This window comes from Theobroma umbraticum, unplaced genomic scaffold (genome assembly GCF_002168275.2).
Source record: "Theobroma umbraticum cultivar Fairchild unplaced genomic scaffold, ASM216827v3 scaffold_146.0, whole genome shotgun sequence".
NCBI classification, from domain to species: domain Eukaryota; kingdom Viridiplantae; phylum Streptophyta; class Magnoliopsida; order Malvales; family Malvaceae; genus Theobroma; species Theobroma umbraticum.
In genome coordinates this window covers 5,722,918-5,747,983 of record NW_018397265.1, presented here as the reverse complement: position 1 = coordinate 5,747,983, position 25,066 = coordinate 5,722,918, and the positions used below count along the sequence as shown (strand labels likewise).

The following is a 25,066-nucleotide window of genomic DNA, read 5'->3' as shown; positions in this document are numbered from 1 at the left end:
ATGAATGAAAACAAAACTGAAAAATTTAAGCATTATATAAAAACAACCCACTTATTTTAATAACGGCTCTTAAATATTTGTCCTAAGATGTTGGCTAATAATGTTCCTAAATAATTAGTAAAAGAATGAAAAACAAATATACGATCTTAACTTAATAAGTTAGTAAACTCTAGTATATAAAGGAATGGCCTTATTGCATAAGTCAAAAAGGTGAAAATGAAAAGAAAGGAAAAAAAAGAAGAAAAGAAAAATAAAACAAACTTAAGTTAATGAATTTCTTATTTCGTGCATATTATTTGCTTATAGATATTTGATATCTTGACATAATTTTTTTCTATTTTTAAGACATTAAATATAATAAATTTTTTTCAATCTGATAGACGTGTTCATTTATTAAATATAATAATTAAATACATTCATTTAGTAAATGGTAATTCTTATTTTTTTCTTCATTCATGAGTATCTCATTTTTTTATTATATCTTGGCAAATAACTCAATTCCTAATAATAGAAACCAAGATAATGATTTCTTTAATTAAAAAAATAAATATATTTAACTATATAATTAACTTAAATTTCATGTGTTTGTATATATAAGATAATATTGATGAATTACTTTAAATATCTACTTTAAAATATTTTTTAATTTTTTTAACAATTGAAAGTCTTAATTATAACCAAGTTTAACCATTTCAAGAAACGTCGAGAAACTTTTTAACTTTCAGTTTAAGTTTTTCAGCTTTTATTTTTAGATATTGGTAACTATACAAATTAAGTAAAAATTTAAGACAACTCACTACTAAAGCCAATAGACACAAAAAAAAATTCAAAAAATAAAATTACTGTCAACCCCCAGTTGTTCAAATATTAGATGCAATAACACAATTATTAAAAGTTGGACGAAAAGATTGTTTTGCTATGTATTGGTATTGAGTCTTTAAACTATTTGCTAGACCAAAATCCACATAAATTTTGTTAAATTCAGCATTAAAATCTCCTATATCCTTAACTTTCTCAAATGATTATTTCCCTTTTCTCAAATTTCCATATTAAACTAAACTAATAAGTGTGTTATCAATGCAAAAATGAGAAAATGAACAAAAACACCCAAACATTCTATCAAAACAACCCACCAATCTCCATAACAGCTTATAAATATTTGTTTTAAGATATTGGCTTTTAATGTCCCTAAATGATTAGCAAAGGAATGAAAAACAAACATACAATCTTAAATTAATGAGTTAGAAAACTCTAGTATGTATAAAGAATAACTTAATGAGTTAGAAAACTCTGGTATGAAAAACAAACAAACATAAGTATGTATACTTATTATCTTAACATAGTTTTTCCTTTTTTTAAGACATTAAATATAATAAATTTTTAGCAATTTAACAAATGAGATCAACAATCAACTTGTATATCCAGTGCATTTAACAATTAATTACATTTATTAATTAAATGGTAATTCTTTTTTTTTTCATTCACGAGTATCAATTTTTTATTATATCTTGATTAAAAACTTAATTTCTAATATTAAAAACCAAGATAATGATTTCTTCAATTAAAAAACATAAATATATTTAAATAAATAAGTAACCCAAATTGCATGTGTACATTTATATGATATAGGATTAATGAATTGCTTTAAATTATCTTAAATTTTTTTTTTCTTTTGACAATCGAAGGTCTTAATTATAACCAAGTTTAATTATTTCAAAAAGCATCTACCGAGAAATTTTTTAATTTTCAGCTTCAGTTTTTCAGCTTTTATTTTTTAATATTAGTAACTATGCAAATTAAGCAAAAATTTTGGAAAACTTACTACTAAAGCCAATAGATGCAAAAAAAATCAAAAACTAAAATCATTCCCGACCCCCGAGTTGTTCGAATACTAGATGTAACAGTGCAATTATTAAACGTTGGAAAAAAGGACCGTTTTAACATGTATTGATATTGACTATTTAAACTCTTTACTAGACCAAAATCTACCAAGATTTTGTTAAATTTAGTATCGAAATGACCTACATCCCTAACTTTTCTTAAGCAATTCTTTGTCTTTTCTCAAATTTTCGTGTTAAATTAAATTAATAGGGTTGTTATCAATGCAAACGAGAAGGTGAACAAAAATAAAGTTTTAACACTTAAGCATCCTATCAAAACAAATCACTCATTTTCATAACGGCTCATAAATATTAGTCTTAAGATTTTGATTACTAATGTTCCTAAATAATTAGTAAACGAATGAAAAACAAACATAGAATCTTAACTTAATAAGTTAGGAAACTCTAGTATGTATAGAGGAATGACCTTATTATATAAGCCAAAAAGGAGAAAATGAAAAGAAAGTAAAAAGAAGAATAAAAGAAAAATAAAACAAACTTAAGTTGATGAATTGCTTGTTCCGTGCATATTGTGTGCTTATAGATATTTGATATCTTAACATAATTTTTTTAAGACATCATTTTAAGAAATGTGGAGAAACTTTTTAACTTTCAGCTTTAGTTTTTCAGCTTTTATTTTTAGATATCGATAACTGTGCAAATTAAACAAAAATTTAAAACAACTCACTACTAAAGCCAATAGACACAAAAAATATGTCCAGAAAATAAAATTACTGTCGGCCCTCAATTGTTGAAATATTAGATACAATAATACAATTATTAAAAGTTGGACCGAATAACCGCTTTACTATGTATTGGTATTGACTCTTTAAAATCTTTGCTAGACCAAAATTTAAACAGATTTTGTGAAATTAAGCATCAACATTTCTTATATTCTTAATTTTCTTAAATGTTTCTTTCCCTTTTCTCAAATTTCCATATTAAACTAAACTAATGAGGGTGCTATAAGTGCAAAATAAGAAGATGAACAAAAATAAAGCTGGAACACTTAAGCATCCTATTAAAACAACTCACCAATCTTCATAATCGCTTATAAATAGTTGTTCTAAGATGTTGGTTACTAATGTCTCTAAATAATTAGCAAAAGAATGAAAAACAAACATACGATCTTGACTTAATGAGTCAGGACACTCTAGTATGAATAAAGGATGACATAACTACAAAAGTAAAAAAAGAGAGACTGAAAAGAAAGTAAAAAAGAGAAAAGAAAAGAAAAATAAGGCAAACTTAAATTGATGAATTGCTTATTTTGTGCATATTATGTGCTTATATATATTTACTATCTTAACATAATTTTTTCCTTATTTTAAGACATCAAATATAATAAATTTTTAACAATTTAACAGACGTGATCACAATTAATGAGATTAACAATCAACTTATATATCTAGTGCGTTTAACAATTAATTACATTCGTTGATTAAATGGTGATTCTTACTTTTTCTCCATTTACAAGTATCTCATTTTCTGTTATATCTCGATAAAAAACTTAATTTCTAATATCAAAAACGAAGATAATGATCTCTTCAATTTAAAAAATAGAAATATATTTAAATAAATAATTAACCCAAATTTCATGTTTATGTATATATAATATAGAATTGATGAATTGCTTAAAATATCAACTTTAACAAATTTTTTTCATTTTTTGAAAATCAAAAGTCTTAATTTTAACCAAGTTTAATCATTTTAAGAAGCATCCATCTAGAAACTTTTCAACTTTTAACTTCAGTTTCAACCTTTTCTTTTGGATATTGTTAAGTGTGTAAAATAACTTGAAACAGTGTTACTTGCAACTTATTAGTAGACACAAAAATAATTAGAAACAAAAATATACTAAAACATATCTAAAACAGATAATAAATTTTTAACAAAAGAAAACAACCTTTTGAGTAGGAGGTGTTGCATCTTGAGATATTGAAACTAACTTTGTTTTCTTTTTTTTTTTAGCTATTTTAATTGATATAATAAAATCTAATCAAAGAAACAGAGACTTAAAAGAAAGTAAAAAGGAGAAGAAAAGGGAAATAAGATAAATTTAAATTTATGAATTATTTATTTTGTGCATATTGTGTATATATATATATATAAGATAATAAATTGTTAGATATCTATTTTGTCATATTTTTCTTTCTTTTAGACATAAGATGCAATAAATTTGAAGGGATACAAACATGATCACAAAAAATGAGATCAAAAATCAATTTGGATATTTTTATCAATATACAGGTATAAGTATAACTACATCTATTGGGTCAATGATAATGCTTCTTCATTCACGAATATTTCATTTTCTATTATATCTCCATGAAAAACCCAATTCCTCATATAAGAAATCAACATGAAAAAAACATAAGTTGATAAATTGTTTATTTGGTGAATTTTCTGTGATTATATATATATATATATCGTTCAATCAATGATTTAACATGAAACCAACATGAAAACAACTTAAGTTTGAAGTCGGAGAAGAAATCAGTGGTAGCCAGAAGCTCAGCTGAAGCAAAATATTATTCAATGGCCTTGACATGTTGTGAAATCATGTGGTTGAAGCCATCCATTGTCAGACTTTGGAGTTAATCATGAAGATGCATTAGTACTTTATTCTCGAAATCTAGTAAAATTCTAATCTTTTATGAGAGGGCTGAGCACATCAAAATGGATTACTAGTAGCCATAATTAAACCAATGCATGTCTCCACCAATTTTCAATTGACTGGCATGTTCACCAAAGCTTTACAATCAAGACAGTTTCATAATTTGTTAAGCAAGATGAATGTTTACAATGTTTAGACTTCCTCTGGGAAGTATTGGATGGGTTGAAGCTGAATAAACCCAGATTCTATGTGAATTGGTATGTATCATACTGAAGAACATCATATTAAAGATTATCCAAGTCGAAGAAGAACGAAACAAGCTTGAGCATAAAGGTGCACTGAACACACCGTTTCAATAAAGTCAAGAAGAAATGGCTTAAGAAATCGATACATCATTTCATTATTTATAATTGTTTTTAAAATTCTATTAAGTTAGTTAAACTGTAATTATATCATTTTTCCCTCTCCTACTGTACTTTAAACACATGTATATAATGCTCTTTACTAAGCCTTGATTCAATGAGAAATTCTTGACACTTTCTCAGTCTGTCTACGCTTTTAATTTTTTTTTCTTTCATATTCACTATTTGTCAAATCATTAAAATTACTTTGATTTCTACTAATCATTTCAATAACAAACAAAGTGTTTAGTCAAGCACACATCATGTTGTACATTAAGGAACAATTAAATTGGCATAAGCAACTTTATTGGTTCACTTCTTCTTTTCTTCTATTTTAGGACATTGATCAACATTAAGAATTTGACCGTTTACCATTGAAGTGCATAAGTTTTCCATCTTGTAATTGGAAGCGTTCTAAGTTTCTACAAATATGCCTTTTAAGACCGACTTAATTGTGTCTATCATAGACATATTTATATTAATTAGAGTAACCAATGCCATATCTCTTCAACTGCAAAGCTTATTTCAGATAAATGGCCGTCAAGTTTTAACTGTCAGCCTAATAATTGACTCTGAACATTCTCAAGCTCCCTGCAATTCAATGCCTCTAATAAACCAGGAACACAGGGCTGAGGCTTTTGAAACCAAAATAAACCCCCAGCTTCCACCAACATGATGCCCATGTCCACATTATCTAATCAACTACCAAATGATAAAATAATAGTAGATATTATTCACTTATCTCAAAATTAAAGTAACACAAGATATCTTCAAATCTGTACTCTCCACCCAGAGCAAAAGTATACTATATAACAAATAGTAAAAATTAAGTTTCATTTCGTATCAACCAGAACCATCATCAAGCTGTTCTCAAGCAACAAATACTCTTCTTTTTTTTCTTCTCTTTGTTGGGTAAAGGTTTTTCCCACTTGTCTTGTTATAGGGAGAACAAAGTTGTATTCAAAATTTTTCCTCCGAAAAAAATTTTAATACATATTTCATAAAAATGTTAATAGAAGCCACTTTTCTCTCTTTTCTTTACAGTTATTTGAGAGCCAAAGAGAATCCTCTGAAAAATAATCATCTTCAGCTTCGATGGTAACTGCTTCCTCACGATACCAAGGCAGGAGGGCACCTACCAATAAAAACCCCAATTGCAGATAAAGAAAATGGAAAAGCAGATTGCACAGAGTAATTAACAAAATCTTCGAGGAGCCTAAATACAGCTCATAAATATCGCTGCAGCCAAAACACATCACCGCAAAAGATGCTTGGATATGGATATGTAGGTTTTTCTTATTCATTGTGTTGGAATTCAAGATCAAGTTTCCTCTTCAAGTGAGATCTATCAGCACTGCATAAGAACGGTTAAAGAATCAACTCAGTATTTTCTTTTTCTTGTTTTCAAGTGCAACAAGACTTATTTATAACAAACCTCGCATATTCTAACATATGTAACTTCAGAAGTGGACGCTAAAACCTTTTTCTTCCCACTCCCCCATCTTTTTACCTTTCCCACCCTAACGAAGAAGAAGAAAAAGGAACCAGGTAGACACTAAATTTCATCTTGGACATGCTTTATAAAGAATCCAATCTAGATATAGCATGTTAAGTGGCAATGACTAAAACCATCACAACTGTAAAATTCAACAAACATCTAAAATGAGAAGATGCTGATCACAAGCACACCCATATCAGACAGTCAAACTAAAGAAATTGTATCTTCGATTAGATCTTTTAAGGTAATATATTTTCATTTCAAAGCTTTATTATCTTATACATTTCGAATAATCATTTGGAATATTTAGCTTGAATTTCTGCAATGTTGAAAATGATCATAACTCGTACCTAATAATCTAATATGATAATGCCACCTTGTAGAACAGAATTCAAAATAAATTTCCAAAAGGAACAAAAGGGAAAGAGAAATGGCAAACATTCAAGTGTTTGATTATTTCTAATAAGAGCTTAAAAAGGAATGATATAGGGAATTAGAGAAAGTTTAACAGAAAAGTCAAAAAATTTAAACACAACCAAATTCTGTTATATAAATATTTCAATTGATTTACTATATTAAATATGACATCGTAAGACTTTAAATAAACTCCCCATCCTTGAGCACTGTCTTCGTCCAAACCTACCTCTACCTCAAACCAGAAAAATGACAATTCCAACAATAAAAGTCACGGCTTGTCCAACTCTAAGTGGGGACATGTACAATAAATAATCTAGTGAGCATTATTATGCACAAAAAAAATGCCAAAAAGAACAAATTTCTTATATACTGGTAACACAAGAATAAAAATAGGTGCAATACCAACACAAATACACAGACAAAGACCCCATAAAGATGACAAGTGAACAGGTAAATGACAAAGTAGAGGTCCCAACTAACTCCAATAATGCACATCCAAGCTAATCCAACACCCCTGCTAATCCACACCCCTGAAGGTCATGCTCCTTGTACTAGATTGTCTAAATCGGGGACTTAAAAGGGCAGATACACCAAAGCACAAATTCTAAATTTTCTTGATTGTATACAACATGAACCCAAGTCAGGAAAATTTAATGATGCGTACATAAAACTTAACTATAATAATTTTAGAAAATTAAAAAAAAAAGAAAGAAAAATCTATTATATGCAACTGTGCAACATTGATTTGGAAACTTATTACTTACTTATATTTGGACCCAAGGACTCAATTAAACTTTACCAGAAATACACCAAAAACAACAACTTTCTTATATAATGGTAACATGAGAATAAAAGTAGGTGCAATACCAATACAAATACGCCCATAAAGATGACAAGCAGACAGGGTAAATGACAAAGTAGAGGTCCCAACTAACTCCAATAATGCACATCCAAGCGAATCCAACACCCCTGCTAATCCACACCCCTAAAGATCATACTCCTTGTGCTAGATTGTCTAAATCGAGACTTGAAATGGCAGATACACCAAAGCACAATTCTGAATTTTCTTGATTGTACACAACATGAAACCAAGTCAGGAAAATTTAATGATGAGTACATAAAAATTAACTATAATAATTTTAGGAAAAAAAGAAAGAAAAATCTATTATATGCAACTGTGCAACATTGATTTGCAAACTTATTAATTACTTATATTTAGACCCAAGGACTCAATAAACCTTTAAATATTTTGAATATGGGCAAGATTTACCAGAAACACCAGATTAACTGTACGTTTTAAGTCGATATTGACAAGGACTAATGCCGTTTACTTGAGCCTCATTACCTTGTATTTATTCTAGTAGTATATGAGGGAAAGTTAATTCAACAATGATAAAGGATTAGTCAAATACAATGTAGATACAACATGGGCAATCTTCAAAACTTACAATACAGCAAGAAAGGGATTTGTTAATTAATTATTCCATTTTTCCTTAATGCCTTCCCTTGGACAATATCTTACAATCAGAAATTTCAAAAAGATTGTTGTAAAAACAAAAGTAGAAACTTTTATAAAACCTCATCCAATGCCATTTAAGAATCTTGTTCTTATTTCTTAATCTATTTATAAAGAGTTATATGTTAAGATTCAACATGTCCATATAACATATTTAGAAGTATCTGAGAAGTACTAGACATGCCTTCAAAGGTTCTACATTCATTCATAAAAAATTCGATCATGAATGTATCAATGCAGTGTGACTATCTTATCTGATACGAAGGCATTTGTTACAACCAGCTTATTGTAATATCTAGCAAATTGAAGTACGAGAATACTATTCTTGGTACTTTTTGCAAGCATTGTTTGATGAAACAAAGTCATTGTAAAGTATACTCTTATATAATTGAGACTAGCATGAAAGATTAAGTTGCATCATTTTATTAATTATATAGATATCATAATAATAGTGGGCAGTTATAATCTCCCCATTTATCATCACAATTATTACAAAAAGAGGACAATAACAAATATGTCCATTTCAGAATATTCTCATGTACAAAATTATAACCGTTTAGGCATAACCAAATAATAGCAAATACGTAATTAAACAAATCAGATTTCAAACACAAAAGTTAAAATAAGCAAGCCCTCCATCATGGTGCCAGCTCCCTTCCATTGAATTTTACATCCAATAAATTTCAGTACATGTTTGGAAGAATGCCACCCGGTCTTTTAATTTTAAATGGTATAAGATTGCTCTAGAGTTTTGAAACTGTCAACTAGTGCACTATCAATGTGAACTGTCATTACATCCATGAAGATTAGCACCACTGGTTCTTTCATTTTTTTTTTTCAAAGACAAAATTAGTATTACTATTATGTCCTTGAAGGTGCAAAAAGCAACAGATCACTACTTGCCTTTTGATAATGGAAAATGTATAATTATGTTTGACATAGACAAATGAAAATTTTAATTAATCTTATTATATGAAAGTAAATCTGCTCCTCAGAGATGCTGCAAATATTCTTTAACAAAAGTTTTATTGGATAAATTAAATCGTTAGAATTTAGTGTTGTACCATTTCAAAGCAACTGAACTCCAAACTTGAAAAAGAAAACAAAAGCCTCTTAATCTAACCCTAAGAAACCCCGTTGATCCAACATCTTGAGTACCATAAAAACCCAAATTTTACAATAACCCTCATTTGGAATTATAGAAAACGCTTTGTCTGCATAAAAGAGCATGGCACAAAATGCTTGAATTGAAATAACAACTCCAATCAGAAAATTTTCAGAGAAAACTAAAGAGTTTTTTCCAAAGATTAAGAGGGTTGTTGCCGATAAATTTAAAAATAAGCCAAGATGATTGTTTGTTACAAGTAAGATTCAATTTTAAGAACAGTGGAAAAGAACCTTCAAGTCCAAACCCATTGCATCATACTAAAAGCCCCCAAATTTCACCAAAATCAAACACAACAAACTTGAAAAAGAACACAGTGATATAGTAGAAGCTGGGTTGGTGGGGTTGACGAATGTAGATAAATGATACATCAAGCAAGGAAAATATAAGAGATTTTATGAAGGAGACAAGGAGAGAGAATTGAGCTGTTTATAAGAAGATGCAGAGTTAGAAGTATAATTAACAAACCAGATGAACTGTTAAAGTAACTTTCAATGGGTTAAAAGATAAATGTTCAAGCAGAAGCATCAGTTAACGACTTCACTACGAAATATAACAGTCAACAGACATATAGTCTTTTTAAGGAATTTCTACTGCTCAAAGTAAAAAGACCATGTGGCATTCATCCAAACATGTATTGGAAATTGCTGGATACCAAATTCAATGGAGGGAAGCCAAACCCCTGGCAAATGACCCGTAGAGTTTAATGCATCATGTACTTCTAAGCCTATTGCCTACTAAACCAAAAAAATAAAAAAGAGTACAAACCATTTGCTTAAGACTGCTAATCCACACTCAAATGACCCACTTTATGCCCTCCACAAAATCCAAACCTAAGAGGGGTTTTCTCCATCTTTACTGTACACCTTACCAAGCTCACAATATTTCACATGAAGCCACCACAACTCAAGAAGAATCTGAGCATTGCATAACCAAGGGATAAAAACAGTCATAAGAGCAACTTAAAAGATGATAAACCGATTTGGCTCCAACCTTAAACAAAAACATCTATTTCAAAGAAAAACTCTCTTACGAAGGTTACCAATGGTCAAATTCTTCTCAAGATGCTTCCCACAAAAAGATGGCTACCTTGATTGGGCTTTTGTCTTCTAAACAATTTGTAGGAAAACTTTCAAACCCTTGCATTGAGCTTTCCTTCTTTAATTCCTTCTAGAAAGATTTTACCCCAATAAAAAGGTGACAGCTTTGAGAAAAATCTCACTCCAAAGTTGAGCCTACCTTGGAAAGTACTTCTCTTTAGAAATTTACATAATTGAGAGCTTAAAGTTTTCTCCAACTTGTTGACTTGTTTAAGAACAAGGTTTGGACAATTGATCAAGAGGATAGCCCTAGATGATGACTTAACCCTTAAAGGCTTGATCTATGCTCAACCTATTTCAACAGGCCAACACCAAGCTCATCCTGAAGTTATCCATTATAGTATTGATACAAGGTTTAAAAATCCATTCTCAAGTTGTACCACTACATGTTGCAGATTTGAATCACTTCAAATGCTCTTGAGGAAATTATAAAGAATGAAAAACCATTATGAAATGACCAAACTAGGTATTGCCTTACCTATTAATTGTAGGTCTACTCAGAGGTTTTGAGCCAAAGATTGAAAAATCTATTGACATTGGCACCTGTTCATTCTTTCCTGCAATGTCACCAACTGCCTGTCTCTCACCAACATGCTCATCAATCTTCTCAGCTTGGTGAGAATTACCTTCAAACCTATCACGATCCGGCATTACTCTCCTTGACTTTCGTGGGGGAGAAAGAACAGTGGGACCCTCCTGGGGATTAAAATCTGACACTCGCAATTTAGGATTAGGCCTAGGGAGCTTTGGCGGATCTGTAGGTGGAGGTGCAGATGAAAAATACCTGAACAACAAAACAAACATGAGAGAAAAGGACCAAACACTCTCTATAGATTTCTAATTGAAAGGTTCAATCACCTGTGCTCTAATGCTTGCTGCACAGAAATCCTCACTTTTGGGTCATAAGTGAACATTTTTGATAAAAGATCTAGAGCATCATCACTGGCCATTGGAAACAATGAACGCAAAGAAGGTGCAGGAACATATTGGTATTCTACATAATCAGGAAGGTAGACCATATCTGGCCATTGAGAAGATGTTGGTGTCCCAAAAGCTGCAAAGATCTTTCCTAATTGATCAATGTCACTGGTGCCCTGTCAAATGTTAAATGTTGAACCAATGAAAATAAGAAAATATATCAGGAATGACACTTTATATTGAGGACACATAGGTACATAATTTAAAGGTCAAAGCTAAAAAGGACAAACCACATATGAGCTTGTCAAAATGACTACCTAAATAACATTTTCACATATAGGATGATAATAAAGTTCATCTAATGGCAATATTTGTCAGCAATCTCAATGACCTACAAATTGAATATTGCTTATAATCCAGTGCAACAAAAAATTATAGTCTAACGCTTTAACATTCAAAGGGGGAAAAGGCATCTCTAAGATATGCTTAGCATAAATCAATCAGAAAACAATAAAGGTACCAGAACCATGCAAACAAGAAGATTACTGATGGACATTCAAGAGTTCAATTTAGAAAAAGCTTTCACTGCTTATTCTAGCAGGAAGCAGCTCAAATCATTCTTAGAGTTCTATTTAGAAAAATCTTTCAAAGTTTATTCATAATTGCAACATTCTGATGTAGAACAACTATGCTAAAACTCAAAACCCTTAAGAAATAATCAGAATTCTGAACGAAATTGTCAAATGTCTCAAGAATTCAAATCTTAAATATTTGATATCACAATATCTTATTCACATGTGTAAGACATTTTGATGTAGAACAAGTATTCTAAAACTCAATACTCAAGAAATAATCTGAATTCTCAACAAAATCCTCAAATATCTCAATAATTCAAATCTTAAATATCTGAAATCTCAACATCTCACTAATTTATAAATCAAACCTACCAGAAACTAAAACAGCATAGGTATTTATAACTAAACTCAAAACCCTAATAAAATGAAAGATACCAAATATAACTCTTAAACCCTAATACTTTTAAAAGAAGTAAAACAGTAATTAGCATAAAATAATCTAAAATAGCTAAAAATATATGTAAAGACTACAATCAAATCCATAGACTATCAAATGAAGTCCTCGATAACTTAATCCCTCAACTAGCATATTTCCATCCTCCATCACATTCAATTTCTTAGAAGAAGAAAATCTTTTTCATAACAATATTCATGTTAACTTCACATAAATGGTCGTAGAGAACTACAATCATCATATTTGGAGATAGAGTTACGATGGAGTTAAGGCACAAGAAACAGTGAGAAATGTGCAACATAATGAATGAGGCATCTCGCAAGCTAGCTCAGAGATGTCATATTGTTGCACCCCATGTAGGACCAAGGATTTTGCTTTGTAAAACTAAAACCAAATGCTTATCATATATAGCCAAGCTACCAACAATCAGCATTAAAATGGCATCAATTAATCATCTATAAGCTTTGATTTGGTAAACCAAAATTGCAAAATCCATTCTGAACATGAATTTCATCACAATGATTTACTTTTTCTTTAAAAATTTGTAACATATCATAGTCAGCCCGAAAATAGACTGCATTATCTTTTATCTGCCGAAGACATGCAGTTCAATTGAGCATTGTTCAGGGGTTTAATAGTATGAACCTATTCTCATGTGATCCTTTTCCAATAATACTATGAATAAGCATGACAAAGTGAACAAGTGAACATTCTCAACCAAAAAGAGAACAAAGTCATCTACACTTGAATAAAAACCCAATAAGAAAACAAACAGTTACAGGTGACTATATTATAGCATTTTTGGTAAGAAATCATTATGGTTAAAACTTCATGATGGTGAGGATAGTTTCAACAAAGCAATATTATGAAAGCAGAAAGCCGAAAATGAGATCCAATCATCACAGCATTATTTTAGATATATATGTGTGTGTGTGTGTGTGTATATATATATATAAAAGCTACATAGAATACAGCAGGAATATAAAAACTGCAAAATGTAACTTGAAGAACCAAAAGACAATTATGCAAGTATCAAAACAAAATAAATCTAACTCTGAAGAACTCTTAACCACGACATGCTAGGTTCACCTGCAGAAATGGTCGTCGTAGGAGAAGTTCAGCAAATATACAGGCAGCCGCCCAAACATCCACACCAGAACCATATTGCTTGGTACCAAAAAGTAACTCAGGAGCTCTGTACCATCGAGCAAAGACCTATACATAATTCCATGGACTTATCAAGTAAGCTGAATCCAATATGATGGATTAACTTACAGCTTTCAATTAAATTGAGAAATGCAACACACAAAACAACAATCTAGAACCAACTGCAAAACAATACAATTTTTCAAAGAAAGGTCTCATAGATGTGCAAATATTAAAGAAAACAGGTCCCTAAATCAAATTATAATTCCAAGGAGCACAAAGAAAGGAATATATAGATTGGACAACAAATTATTTGATGTCATAGTGTCTCTCCATAAAATCAACTATATTTTGCATATCTGCTTTAATATACTACAATAACAACATCAATGACTAAAACAAAAAATACAATGAAATGATGGATATAAATATTACCATGGCATCATCAATAGGTTATAAGGCAGAATATCAATGGATATTTACTTGGAAACAGATGAATGTTTAGAGTACAAAACCAAGTGGCAGCTTAACTAATCAAGCCAAATTGTTGAAAACTAGAAGTTAATGTAAACAACAACAATATAAACCCTGTTTCTAAAATTTTCCCACAAAAACATAGTGATTCCAAAATGGGAATTTTGGCTGTGCGGATCAACTCAGTACAGTTACAGGTTAGTAAGTTAGTACCGCCACTAGGTAATCTTATTCCTACCAAGAAATACTACTTCAAGATATAAAAGGAATCCTATAAAATTATGGAGGATAAAAAGAAGATTTTACTCAAAGCACAACTTAGTCAGTGTACTGATACAACTAAAAACACCACTTGGCAGCAAGCCATACCTGGTGAGTAAACTTACGATCTGGGCTCCCAAAAATGCGTGCTAAACCAAAGTCTGCAAGTTTAAGTTGTCCATTGGGTCCTATTAGCAAATTATTTGGCTTCATATCCCTGTAAAGCACATTAACAAGTTAAGAAATTTAGGAAGCAGCAACCACAGAAAAACCGGACTAAGAGCAGACAGAAACAGGACCTATGTAAAACCCATTTCTTGTGGCAAAAAGCAAGCCCTTTCAACGTCATCTGAATGTACGATTTGATGTCAGCCGGTGAGAGGAATATATTACGATCTCGAATAACAGCTTCAAGGTCAGTCTCCATGAATTCAAACACCAGATGCAAGTTACCCTTATGTGGGAATGCATCTATTAACTCAATTATATTTGGATCTTTGAGCTCCTTAAGAAGTTTAATTTCTCTGAGTGCTGTAAAATTGATCCCTTCCTTTTGCTTCCCAAGCCGAATTTTCTTAATTGCAACTGTCTGCCCTGTCTATAATGGACCAAACAAGCAAACAATTAATACCATAACAGTTGAATAAACAATTCAGCCAACCCAAAATTTAGAAACTTTTTTTTTTCTTTTGTGATCAGTCCTGAAAATCACAGAGAAACTGCTGATAAGTTCATATAACTTGAGATGCCTTTCGGCCACGAAAAAGGAAATATTAACATTTTTTAATTGTGGCAACAAAAAGAAACATTTTTGACTGATTAAAACTTAAAATTGTAACTTCCTCGGGGAACAAAATGCAATGATTTAACTTTATACATTACAAATATGGTAGAATTACAATGTTTTAGCAAAACCCACATCCAAAGACAGTCTAGAATTTTGTTTAATTACTTGACGAAGTTGTTAAGTCACTAAGCTTCATCCAAAAACATTGTGATAATAAAGAAACTAAATTTTTTGATGCTCACAGTTTCCCAAAGAAAGAAAAAGTAAACGGATAATTTTGCATTCTTTCTTTCTGCTATGAATGACCTAATTATTCTCTTTCTGCCATCAAATTTCAAAAGCTTTAATTTTTTAGAAAGAAAGAAAGAAAGAGAGATAGGTTACCTTAGTATCAATAGCTTTGTAGACGACACCATAAGTGCCTTCACCAAGAACCTCGCGCTTCAAATACCTGTCGGCCACTTTCTTCGACGGATCCATTTCTGTCATTCTTTCTTTTTATTCTTTTGTTTATCTTCTTAAAAAATGCTTTTGTTTATCAGGATTTTCGCAGCACATAACCTTTTATTCTTCTCCAATTTCCCATTTCTGACCCCTCGCTTCCAATTCTCAAAACCCCAAAAAATATTAAAGTGAGAATTTTTCCGAGAGAAAAAATAGAAATGATCGGAAACGAAAATTACCAGGAAAAATTTAACTTCAAAAATTTAAGAAAAGAGCAAAAATTTGATTCAAAACACTTTAAGAGAAAAAAAAGACAGAAATTAATCTGGGTGAAGGCACTGCAACGGTGAAGAAAAGCTATGGCGAGAGCGGAGAAGGGAGTGCTAAAGAGAGATAAAATTATTGGGAAATTATTCTGAATCGGAGACGGTTTACAGAAAGAAAAGGTTAAAACACGGTTTGGGCCTTCTGGCCTGAAGCTTTTTTGGGCTTTTTGCCCTCCTTCATCGTAATGGATTGAGGATGGGACCTGTTGTCTTAAGCCCACATATCTGTTAAATGTAAAAACTATTTCATTTATAAATTTAAAACTTATTAATTTGATATTAATACGAGATTCGTTATACTTTATTATATTTTTATTTTTTTCAAAACATAATTATGAAAAAGTCTAAAAAATATTAAAGAATTTACATCTAATTTTATCTCAATTATTTTAATCAAAATAAATTTCTAAGTATTCTACCATAGCAATCAAATATTAATATGAAATAGAGCTGAGGTTAAAAAAAAAAAAAGACAAACCACCAATGAATCTTATAGTCATTAGTTATGCGATAACTCTGTTTCGAGATGTTAACAGATAAAGTAATCTTTTTTTTTAAATACTTTAACCTAAACCCTATTATTTGATAAAGTACTCGAATCTTGTAAATATTTGTTTTTTTTTTTTGAATTATTATCTGAACTCGTATTCAAATACCTTAGATATTACTAGTTGAATATGTAATTAAAATGAATTTAAAATAACTTTATGGACATATTATTAACTAAAATTAAATTAATAAATTAAGATTAGTTCATAAGTAAATAAATTAAAATTTACAATTATATTTAGAATAATCAATGACTCTTAATAAGTCTTCCATTAATTATAAAAAAATTTATAAATAAAAAATATATATATATAATTAAAATTAAATATTAAAAATTATTATTTATAATTAAATTCGGATAACGATATTGCTATTCCAACCTATTTACAAAATATTCTAATTTTAATTAATTAAAACAAATAATATATAAGATATTTAATTACTAAATATCCATTGTCATCCCAAAATTCCTGTTGTGATCACTTCTATCTTAATTCCGTAACATGTTTGTGCTTTCCAATTTTTTAACATTTCTCCTTCCCTGTCAGTTTCCCATTGTCTTTCAATTTCTCTTAAGGCCCTTTTGTCCTCCAAAAGTAATTGTTGTTTGACGATATTATTCCACCTAATACTAACAATTAGAACACTATTATACTGGGTCAAAATAGGCAGCAGCAAGTCACGTTCAGTAGTGACCTCAGGTGTTTTACTTCCTTCGAATTGGATTCCACACTTTTATTATATAATAAGTTAAAATATAATATATAAGAGTAATATTTGATACATTGATTATATATAATTTGTATATATTATCAAGTCATTAAATCATGACACATCATTATAAGATAAAAAAAATATTTGATGCATTGAAAGAAATAAAATATTGATATTAAAATTTGATGTCGTTTTAAGAATTTATAAACTTTTGATTTCTTCAAAATAATATAAGAGTGAGGATTTAGTGGTCTGATAGAGTATAAAAACTGTATATCTTTAATGCTTCAAGTATTAATCCAAATAATATCTACCTTTAACCTTATTAATAAGGTGTTAAAATTTAATCACTTAATTGTGTATAAAAAATTATACATTGTTGATACATTAAATATTAATTAATTAAATTATCATAAACCCAACCACTTTTAGATTCTTTAAGAAGACAAGGCGACATGGTTGGTTCTATGAATGTTCATTTCATTTCAAGAAGCCAAAACAAACAAACAAAACAAGAAAAGGTCAAAGGAAATTTAATTCATAAAAATTATTTTTCGTCCATGACATTGATTTTTTTTCTGCCTCCAATCCCATTGATTGTACAAGTCAAAATTGAACATTTCAACTCTTCAATTCATGTGAATGTTCAAATTGGATTAGATCCAGTAATCCCTCTCTATAAATACAAGCAAATAAGTTTCATTCTAGTCAGTACAGATTTGGGTTTAGTTTCTTCATTACATCAAAAAGAGAGAAACCCTGAATTTAGTGTGAGGTTCTACAGGTATTAATTGTTTTGGCATGGCTGAATTGAAACTCATAGCCTCTTCACTTAGCTGTTTCTGCACAAGGATTGAATGGGCTTTGAAGCTTAAAGGTGTGGAATATGAGTACCTTGAAGAAGATTTAAGAAACAAGAGTCCTCTTCTTCTTACCCACAACCCTGTCCATAAGAAAGTCCCTGTTCTCCTTCACAATGGTAAACCGATTGCTGAGTCACTCATCATTCTTGAATACACAGACGAGACATGGAAGGACAGTCCCTTGCTCCCTGAAGATCCATATGAGAAAGCCATGGCTCGCTTTTGGGCAAAATTTGGCGATGAAAAGGTACTTCATCAAGACCATTTGCCATTTAATTTCATTCTAGTTTTAAGTGGTGTTGTAGCTGTTTAATTCTTTGTTTTGGATTTCTTAATGAAATGCAGTGCTTGCTCGGGGCATTTGATGCTTGCCGTGCCGAAGGAGATGAAAAAGAAAAGTTTATAGAATCTGCAGTAGAGTCTTTTGCGTTTCTTGAGAAGCAGCTTGAAGGGAAGAAATATTTTGGAGGGGAACAGATAGGGTATCTGGATCTAGCCCTTGGTTGGATCCCTCATTGGCTCAATGTTATCGAAGAAGTTGGATGCATGAAGTTGGTTGACGCCCAGAGGACTCCACTGCTTCATCAATGGGGGCAGGAATTCATGGAAATTCCGCTGATCAAAGAATGCGTTCCACCTAGAGATAAGCTGCTTGACCGCTTCGCTGCTAGCATCATTTACCTGCGTTCCTTGGCAGCAAGCCAGCAATGAGTTCTTGTTTACATTCATGCGTTACTCCATGGCCAAGAACTAAATAATTGGAGATGTTTTGGTTTACGATTTGTTTCAGTTGTGTTCCAAACTACGTTTTTCAATATGTCACCTATAGCTGACAGCTATGGAGGGAAGCCCACTACCCAACTTTTGGTGTCAAGCTTAAAGGTGTGGAATAGTCAGTTCATATCAAAGAGTTGCTGTTTTTACTTTCTGAGTTCAATCATTTACTAACCACTTCAGGGCAGATCAACCATTGTCATTTTGGTATTTTCAGGAGTAGCATTTCACTTTGACACTAGGTAACAGAGGAATGCGACAAAAAAAAAAAAGCAGATGCAATATAGACAAGGTTGCTGCAAAAGGAAAAAGATAAAGAAAAATAAGCATATATAACAGAAGCTCATTCTCTGAGATCAATCTCATGTGAATGGTTATCTGATGGTAATATATTAAAGGGAAATAGTAATTGAAGATAATAGCACCGTTGAACCAAAAAAACCACTGATAAAACCTAGAAGAAAAGCAGAAAAAGTTTGAAAAACAATATGGTAGCTCAAAGCTTTTCTAGAGTATAGCAGAGGAAGCTGCTTGGTTGCTAATGAAGCAACTCAACTTTACTATGAAATGAAATTAGCATGTGATTTTCAAAATCAACTCATCTGAGACAGGGACTTTAGAGATATATTACATTTGGAATAGTTGGAGATCTAGTTAAGTACAGAGTGGAATATTTTTATCATTCTACTAGGAACACAATTTGGTGTATAATTCAGAGATTTCAAAGAAGTATTATGTAGTAACACGATGACACCGGCACCAAAATGCTGTTCCTCCGCTTCTGCCTCGAGCAACTGCTATTTCTTCATCAATATAAAACCAGATAAAGAAGGGGTCCTTCGTGCTTGGTTCTCTATCTTCTTTCTGGCCAAGACTGATCTCTAAAGGGTTAAAAGGTCCAATTTTGACTCGGATTTTCTCAAAGATGAAGGACAATATTCTGTTCTTCCATGAAAATTTTCCTTCAAAGGTTAAGAACCCAATTGGTCCTAGAAATACTCCATTCTCAATCCTCTTTGCCTAACAGTTCAAGCAATGAGTAATTAGTTTCTAAAGTTGACAAAAAGCAAAGGAACAGCTAGCTTAGTTTTCTACTTTTATTGGCACCATAAAAGCTGTGGAAAAGTTAATCACTGGTTCTGCAGCAGGTAAATCAAATCCAAATTCATCCTAAAGATATTTCTCACCATACAGAAATATCATATTTGATGAATCCATTGAATTCTATCAACTATGAGCACGAATGACCATCTTAAACAAGAAATTTCAGCAAAAACTACAAACTTCGATTAAAAGCCTCTTTATAATATATGAATTTTCCCCCCAACCTTAAAAATTATTCCAATACAAGTAATGCAACAGTTTCCAAAAAATTTCAGACATGTTGTACTGAAGGGAACTAATCCGACCATATAATACATGATTTGAATCAGCTAAACAAATCAGAGCATAATTCTAAACTAAACACTGTATACTTGTAAAATAAACTGTAAGAAAGGTTTCGAAAAGATATCCAAAACACACTTTCAATCATATTTGCAAATCCTTTCCAGGAGGCATTATGCACATGCAACCAGATGTAAAATCTTTGTTGACAGCTTTTTCTCTTTTTTATTAACAGAGAACTGGACTCAGTTCTACAATTCCTAATTCTTGAATCCTATACCACCCCTAGGGAAGATGTCCAGCATTGGAACTTCAAACTATTTAGAAGTGGCTAGAAAACCAGCTGGAAAACGCCTTTAGCTTTCAATATTTCACTTTTACTTTTGTTATTCACTTGAAGCAGCCGAAACTTTTAATCACATTGAGAAGAGATTAAGGAGCTTACCGCAGCATCGAACCTCTGAACAGCTGTAAGAGGGAAGTAGCGGCCGCCCTTCAGTTGTTTCTACAAACCCAAATTAAAGAAGCTTAACAGCATTGAGGTAATCATTCAACAGAAAGCCACAAGCTTATCTAAAACGAAGATGAGAATCATACGAAACCTCAGCAGTAAAAATGAGCATCCAGGTTCTGCCAGGGGAATCCGATCCACCAAGAGTTTCAAGAAACCCTGAGGGGTTGAGTTTGGCCTTTTCAATAACAGAAAAAGCTGACAGAACTTCCTCAGCAGGGACTTTCCTCGTTTTGGCTGCATTTTTCAAAATTTTGACGCTCTCCTCAACTTCCTATTATATATTATATACACAATGAAAAGATGACAGGTTATGAAAATCAATGCATTCTCTAGTAACCAATCCATTGAATGAAAGGAAAAACGTACTCTGCTTGGCTCCTGCTCTTGGACAATGAATGGCTCCTTCTCCTTCTCATCAAGGGTAGCTCGGGTCCTTGCCTTGAGGAATTTGGCAGAATTGAGACAAGGAATGTGTGGCTTAAAAGAGTTGACATGCTTAAGAGGGAGTAGGAAGGGTCTCAGAGATGATAATTGAGAGGAAGACGAATTGGAATAAATATGGCAGATTAAGGGCGAGAGAAAAGAGGATGATGGTAGTGCTTGGAAGCCCATTTTGCCAGGTGACAGCTTGCTGTGGGTCTTCCTTTCAGGAAGTAGAGGTGCCCATTTTTTCTGCTTTCCTCTAGGTTCTTTTGGATGTTTGCCCTTTTCTCTAAATTACATATCCATCCTCAAACGTTACTTTCAACTACAAACTAGTACAAATGAGAAAAAAAAATTTTCACAAATGGTCGCCAACGTTTCATTATTTTTCATTTTGATCACCGTACTTCAATTTATCTCAATTAAATCACAAATTATTATTTTTTTTTGAAGCAAATGAACAGAGTTGATTTCATGTCATTAGGTGCTTGGATTTCATTGAGGAATTTTTATAAACACAAGACACATATTTATTTAAACATGAAAATCACAGCATTTGATTCACAAAGGCACACCTGGTAGCACTAACTCGAGTTCTATAATTTGTACATTCAACCTAGCAAACATATATATAAAACGGTTGCAAAGCTAATCATGCATAAAGCAACCTATTTGCTGTCAAAATAGAACAAATCCAGCACAAGCTACAACTCGCCAGAAAATGTAACTGTGTAGGTGGCGGACCAAGAGTTCGACTTACACAAGGAGAGTCGGGGGTGACTCTCTCGCCTGTATATTGCCTCTCTCTTATCAGAAGTAATAGAATCCCCAGAGTTAGATCCACCTGAAGAGCACGTTTGTTCAATTTATGCCCCTCAAACGATTAATTTAGTACGATTTGAAGTTTAGGAGAATGAATCCGACGTCTTGTCTGGGCCATTTAGGCTTGTTTGGATGACCGAACTGCCTTTCTTGAGAATTTCTTTTGCTTTGAAGAAGAGGGAATTTTCTGAATTCCGAATATGGAGAAATGTGAAATATGAGGGAATATTTACAGCGGAAATCAAATACAGCAAAGAAGACCTGAAGTGGTAGAGAAATGCTCATGTTTTTTGCCTTAAAATACGAAATAGTATAAAATCTTTGAATATTCTGTCTTTAAAGACGAAATAAAAGAGGATCTCAGGTTCAAATTGATCCTTTATCAGTCCCCCCATGGCAGCCCTGATGTGGGATAGGAATAACTCAGCTCTGCTAACCGTTCTGTAAGCCTGAACACGGGGTAAGACCTCCTTTCTCTCAATTCTGAAACATCCATTTCCTTTCGCTACCGCTTCCACTTCTTGGGCCCTGGCATCCAGAAAACTCTTCATATCCCTAACATGTTCAGCTGCGTAAGCCTTAATATCATCATCTGAAGCTTCCGGGTAATGGATCATTCCCTTATAATTCCAAGCTGGAGGGTTACTATCCACTGCCTCCTTTCCTTTGCTACTTTAGGAAGCCAGGCATAGAAACAGTTGACAATGTGCAGAGAAGCTCCGGGAAACAAGTGACCGTGGAAAGAACCTGGCAGACGAGCAGCATAGTATAATGTCTGTTAGGAAGGAGGGATGTGAAGAGTGTGTTGAAATCATTGCAATTGTGATCATTGAAGAAAACTTGAAATTCAGGAAGCTGAGAAACTGAGTCCTTGGATATGATACTTTAGCTCCACGGCTTCAATTAGGTTCTGCACTGCAGTGAATGTGTTAGGCCCAACAGACAGAGCAACCCAAATCTGCAATACTAAGGGTATTTTGAAGAAGAAATAACTCCAATGTCAAGCTTCTCTGAAATTGCTTCTATAACAAGTTCCTTGGCTGTATCTACAATTCCTTTCTGCAAAAAAAAAAAAAAGGGTTTAACTGAAAGTATTCTTTAGATGATCATTTCTAATGCTATCGTCATCATTTCGTCTGAAATCATATTATCCCTAATTGTCATGGTTCAACATGTAACCTCTGGGCTTTCTTCCCTGCCCTAACTAGATTTATTTATTCCAGTGACTTCCCATGTCTTCAATGGCAGAGCTGCCCCTTGACCTAATGAAGGACGATCAGGCAACAAATTATACTAATATTTAGCAATAGAAATAGAAGGAGTACCTGGTATGAAGAATTCTTTATATATCTAAAGACACCAACTCCACCATTCATGGGATATGCCTGCTCATCTCTTCTTCTGCCATATCTTCCACGATCCCCATCTTTCAGTGAAGTGCCAATTTATTCCCTCCCTTGGCTCTTCTCACCTGATCAAGACTCTTATGAAATGCCCTTAGATTGATTTAACAAATCATTTGCCTTTCTTTAGGAGCAAGTCCTTGTTAGTAGTGTAATAAAATATTTAAAACATGAAGCAAAGTAGACCTACCTAATGTATTGTCTACATTTCTTGCTGATCCACTTTCTGTCAAAATATTTAGTAACCAAATCCAACAAGGCAGCCAAAAGTTGGTATACAGTGATAAAAAAAAAAACAACTGAAACTATGTTTCTAATCTTTTAAATACTATGTCATTTATCTTTCTTAGGTATAAAGGAATTATAGCTCTTATACTTCAACATCAAATTTTGTTATTGTTCTTCAATTGGGTTTAATTATGCCCATCAATCTTTTATTTTTAATTATTCAATTTTTTAACTTAAAATAAAAAAAACAATTGAAAGAGAATATCTCGTGAAAAAAATAATATATATGTATATATATATATATATAATATGGTAAAAGAATTTGAAATATGTGATACCCCTCAGTTCTATGTTAGAGTCCATATCATAGACTTTGTAATAGCAGTCTCCGACGATGTCGGTTCTTCCTTAAAAAGACTCGTGGACTATCATCATCGGGGAGTGGACATGAAAATAAGAGGTAAAAATACATATTACTATAAATTAATTAATTTTAAAACTATTTTCATTATTATTAATTTTAATTTTAATTTTAATTTTAATTTAATTATATATATTGACATATTAAGTAAATATATTAAAATCATCTTTAATTCAAATATAAATATGTAACTTTCAAGTCGATATATTAAATTATATTAATTTAGTTAAAATAATTTATTTAAATTACTATCAATTTGAGAAAAAAATTGTTGAATGATGGAGAAATTGATTAAAACCAAAAAAAAAATGGATAATGAAATGGGGACCATACCTATAAAAATGTGGCACTTGGTGATGACACGTGCATGCGGTGGCAACACTTCCAAAAGTTGAATACAACCCAAAGACATCAAGTAAAATAAAAGAGGACCACACCATGAACTGAACCTGCAATGTGCTGTCAGACCCAACCCACGCATGATAAGCCATCAGGATTCAAGATCATCAGCTTCGTCGCCTAACCCCAGCACAGCTATGCTTTCATCAACAGCTAGCTAAACTGAATTGGTAGCACAGGTGAAAGAACGCCTCTTGGGCTTAGCTTTAAGAAATAGGATTAGGTATTCAATCCCTGCAATGGCAGAGTAGTCCACTAGCATAAATGAACATCCATTATTCCCGGCACAGAGAAAGGATGATTGATGCAGGAGATGGCATCTTCATCTACGCAAAGAACTCTTCATATATATATATATAGAATAACATTTGCTGAGCGCAGCTACCCGTCTGAAGACTAAAGAAGAAGCTCTGGGTACGCAGATAGTCCAACCATTTTCAAGTCAAGAAATGCTTGTACGGTTTGCCCTCAGGTCTCCTATAAAGCTTTTAAATGGATTAGTTTATGCAGCAAAAGGAAGTGAGTCGCGTGTCTTTATCATAGACAGGGTTTAACTGCAAACTTGGCGATAAGACTGTCAAAGAAACATAT

General features: G+C 31.9%; 3 protein-coding genes and 1 pseudogene across 5 annotated transcripts; 1 reads left to right on the top strand and 3 right to left on the bottom strand.

Moving 5' to 3' along the window:
* Positions 1–5,622: 5,622 nt before the first annotated feature.
* On the bottom strand, positions 5,623–16,059 carry CDKD1;3 (cyclin-dependent kinase D1;3). 2 transcript variants are annotated; one of them, XR_002445723.2, is made up of 8 exons: positions 15,594–16,059; positions 14,722–15,020; positions 14,531–14,639; positions 13,631–13,756; positions 11,453–11,688; positions 11,073–11,378; positions 7,681–7,879; positions 5,623–6,252 (listed from the first exon to the last, which is right to left on the bottom strand). XR_002445723.2 is itself a non-coding variant. In XM_021436415.2 (7 exons), the coding sequence occupies exons 1-7, from the start codon at positions 15,696–15,698 to the stop codon at positions 6,195–6,197; spliced, it is 1,239 nt and encodes a 412-aa protein (XP_021292090.1). In that variant the 5' UTR covers positions 15,699–16,059; the 3' UTR covers positions 5,633–6,194. The 2 variants fall into 2 exon arrangements, 1 of the variants encoding a protein (XP_021292090.1); XM_021436415.2 differs by lacking the exon at positions 7,681–7,879 and having other exon boundaries at positions 5,633–6,252.
* Positions 16,060–17,776: 1,717 nt separating this feature from the next.
* LOC110422464 (glutathione transferase GST 23-like) lies at positions 17,777–19,042 on the top strand. The gene is made up of 2 exons (XM_021436389.1): positions 17,777–18,352; positions 18,451–19,042. The coding sequence occupies exons 1-2, from the start codon at positions 18,044–18,046 to the stop codon at positions 18,814–18,816; spliced, it is 675 nt and encodes a 224-aa protein (XP_021292064.1). The 5' UTR covers positions 17,777–18,043; the 3' UTR covers positions 18,817–19,042.
* Positions 19,043–19,463: 421 nt separating this feature from the next.
* Positions 19,464–22,103, bottom strand: LOC110422463 (microbial collagenase). Its single transcript, XM_021436388.2, has 5 exons — positions 21,963–22,103; positions 21,146–21,491; positions 20,868–21,050; positions 20,711–20,770; positions 19,464–19,899 (listed from the first exon to the last, which is right to left on the bottom strand). Exons 2-5 carry the CDS (start codon positions 21,389–21,391, stop codon positions 19,612–19,614), a joined length of 777 nt encoding a protein of 258 aa, XP_021292063.1. The 5' UTR covers positions 21,392–21,491; positions 21,963–22,103; the 3' UTR covers positions 19,464–19,611.
* Positions 22,104–22,235: 132 nt separating this feature from the next.
* On the bottom strand, positions 22,236–25,066 carry LOC110422813 (loganic acid O-methyltransferase-like; annotated as a pseudogene). Its single transcript, XR_016351649.1, has 4 exons — positions 24,410–25,066; positions 23,618–24,080; positions 23,350–23,495; positions 22,236–23,083 (listed from the first exon to the last, which is right to left on the bottom strand). The product of XR_016351649.1 is annotated as a loganic acid O-methyltransferase-like (transcript).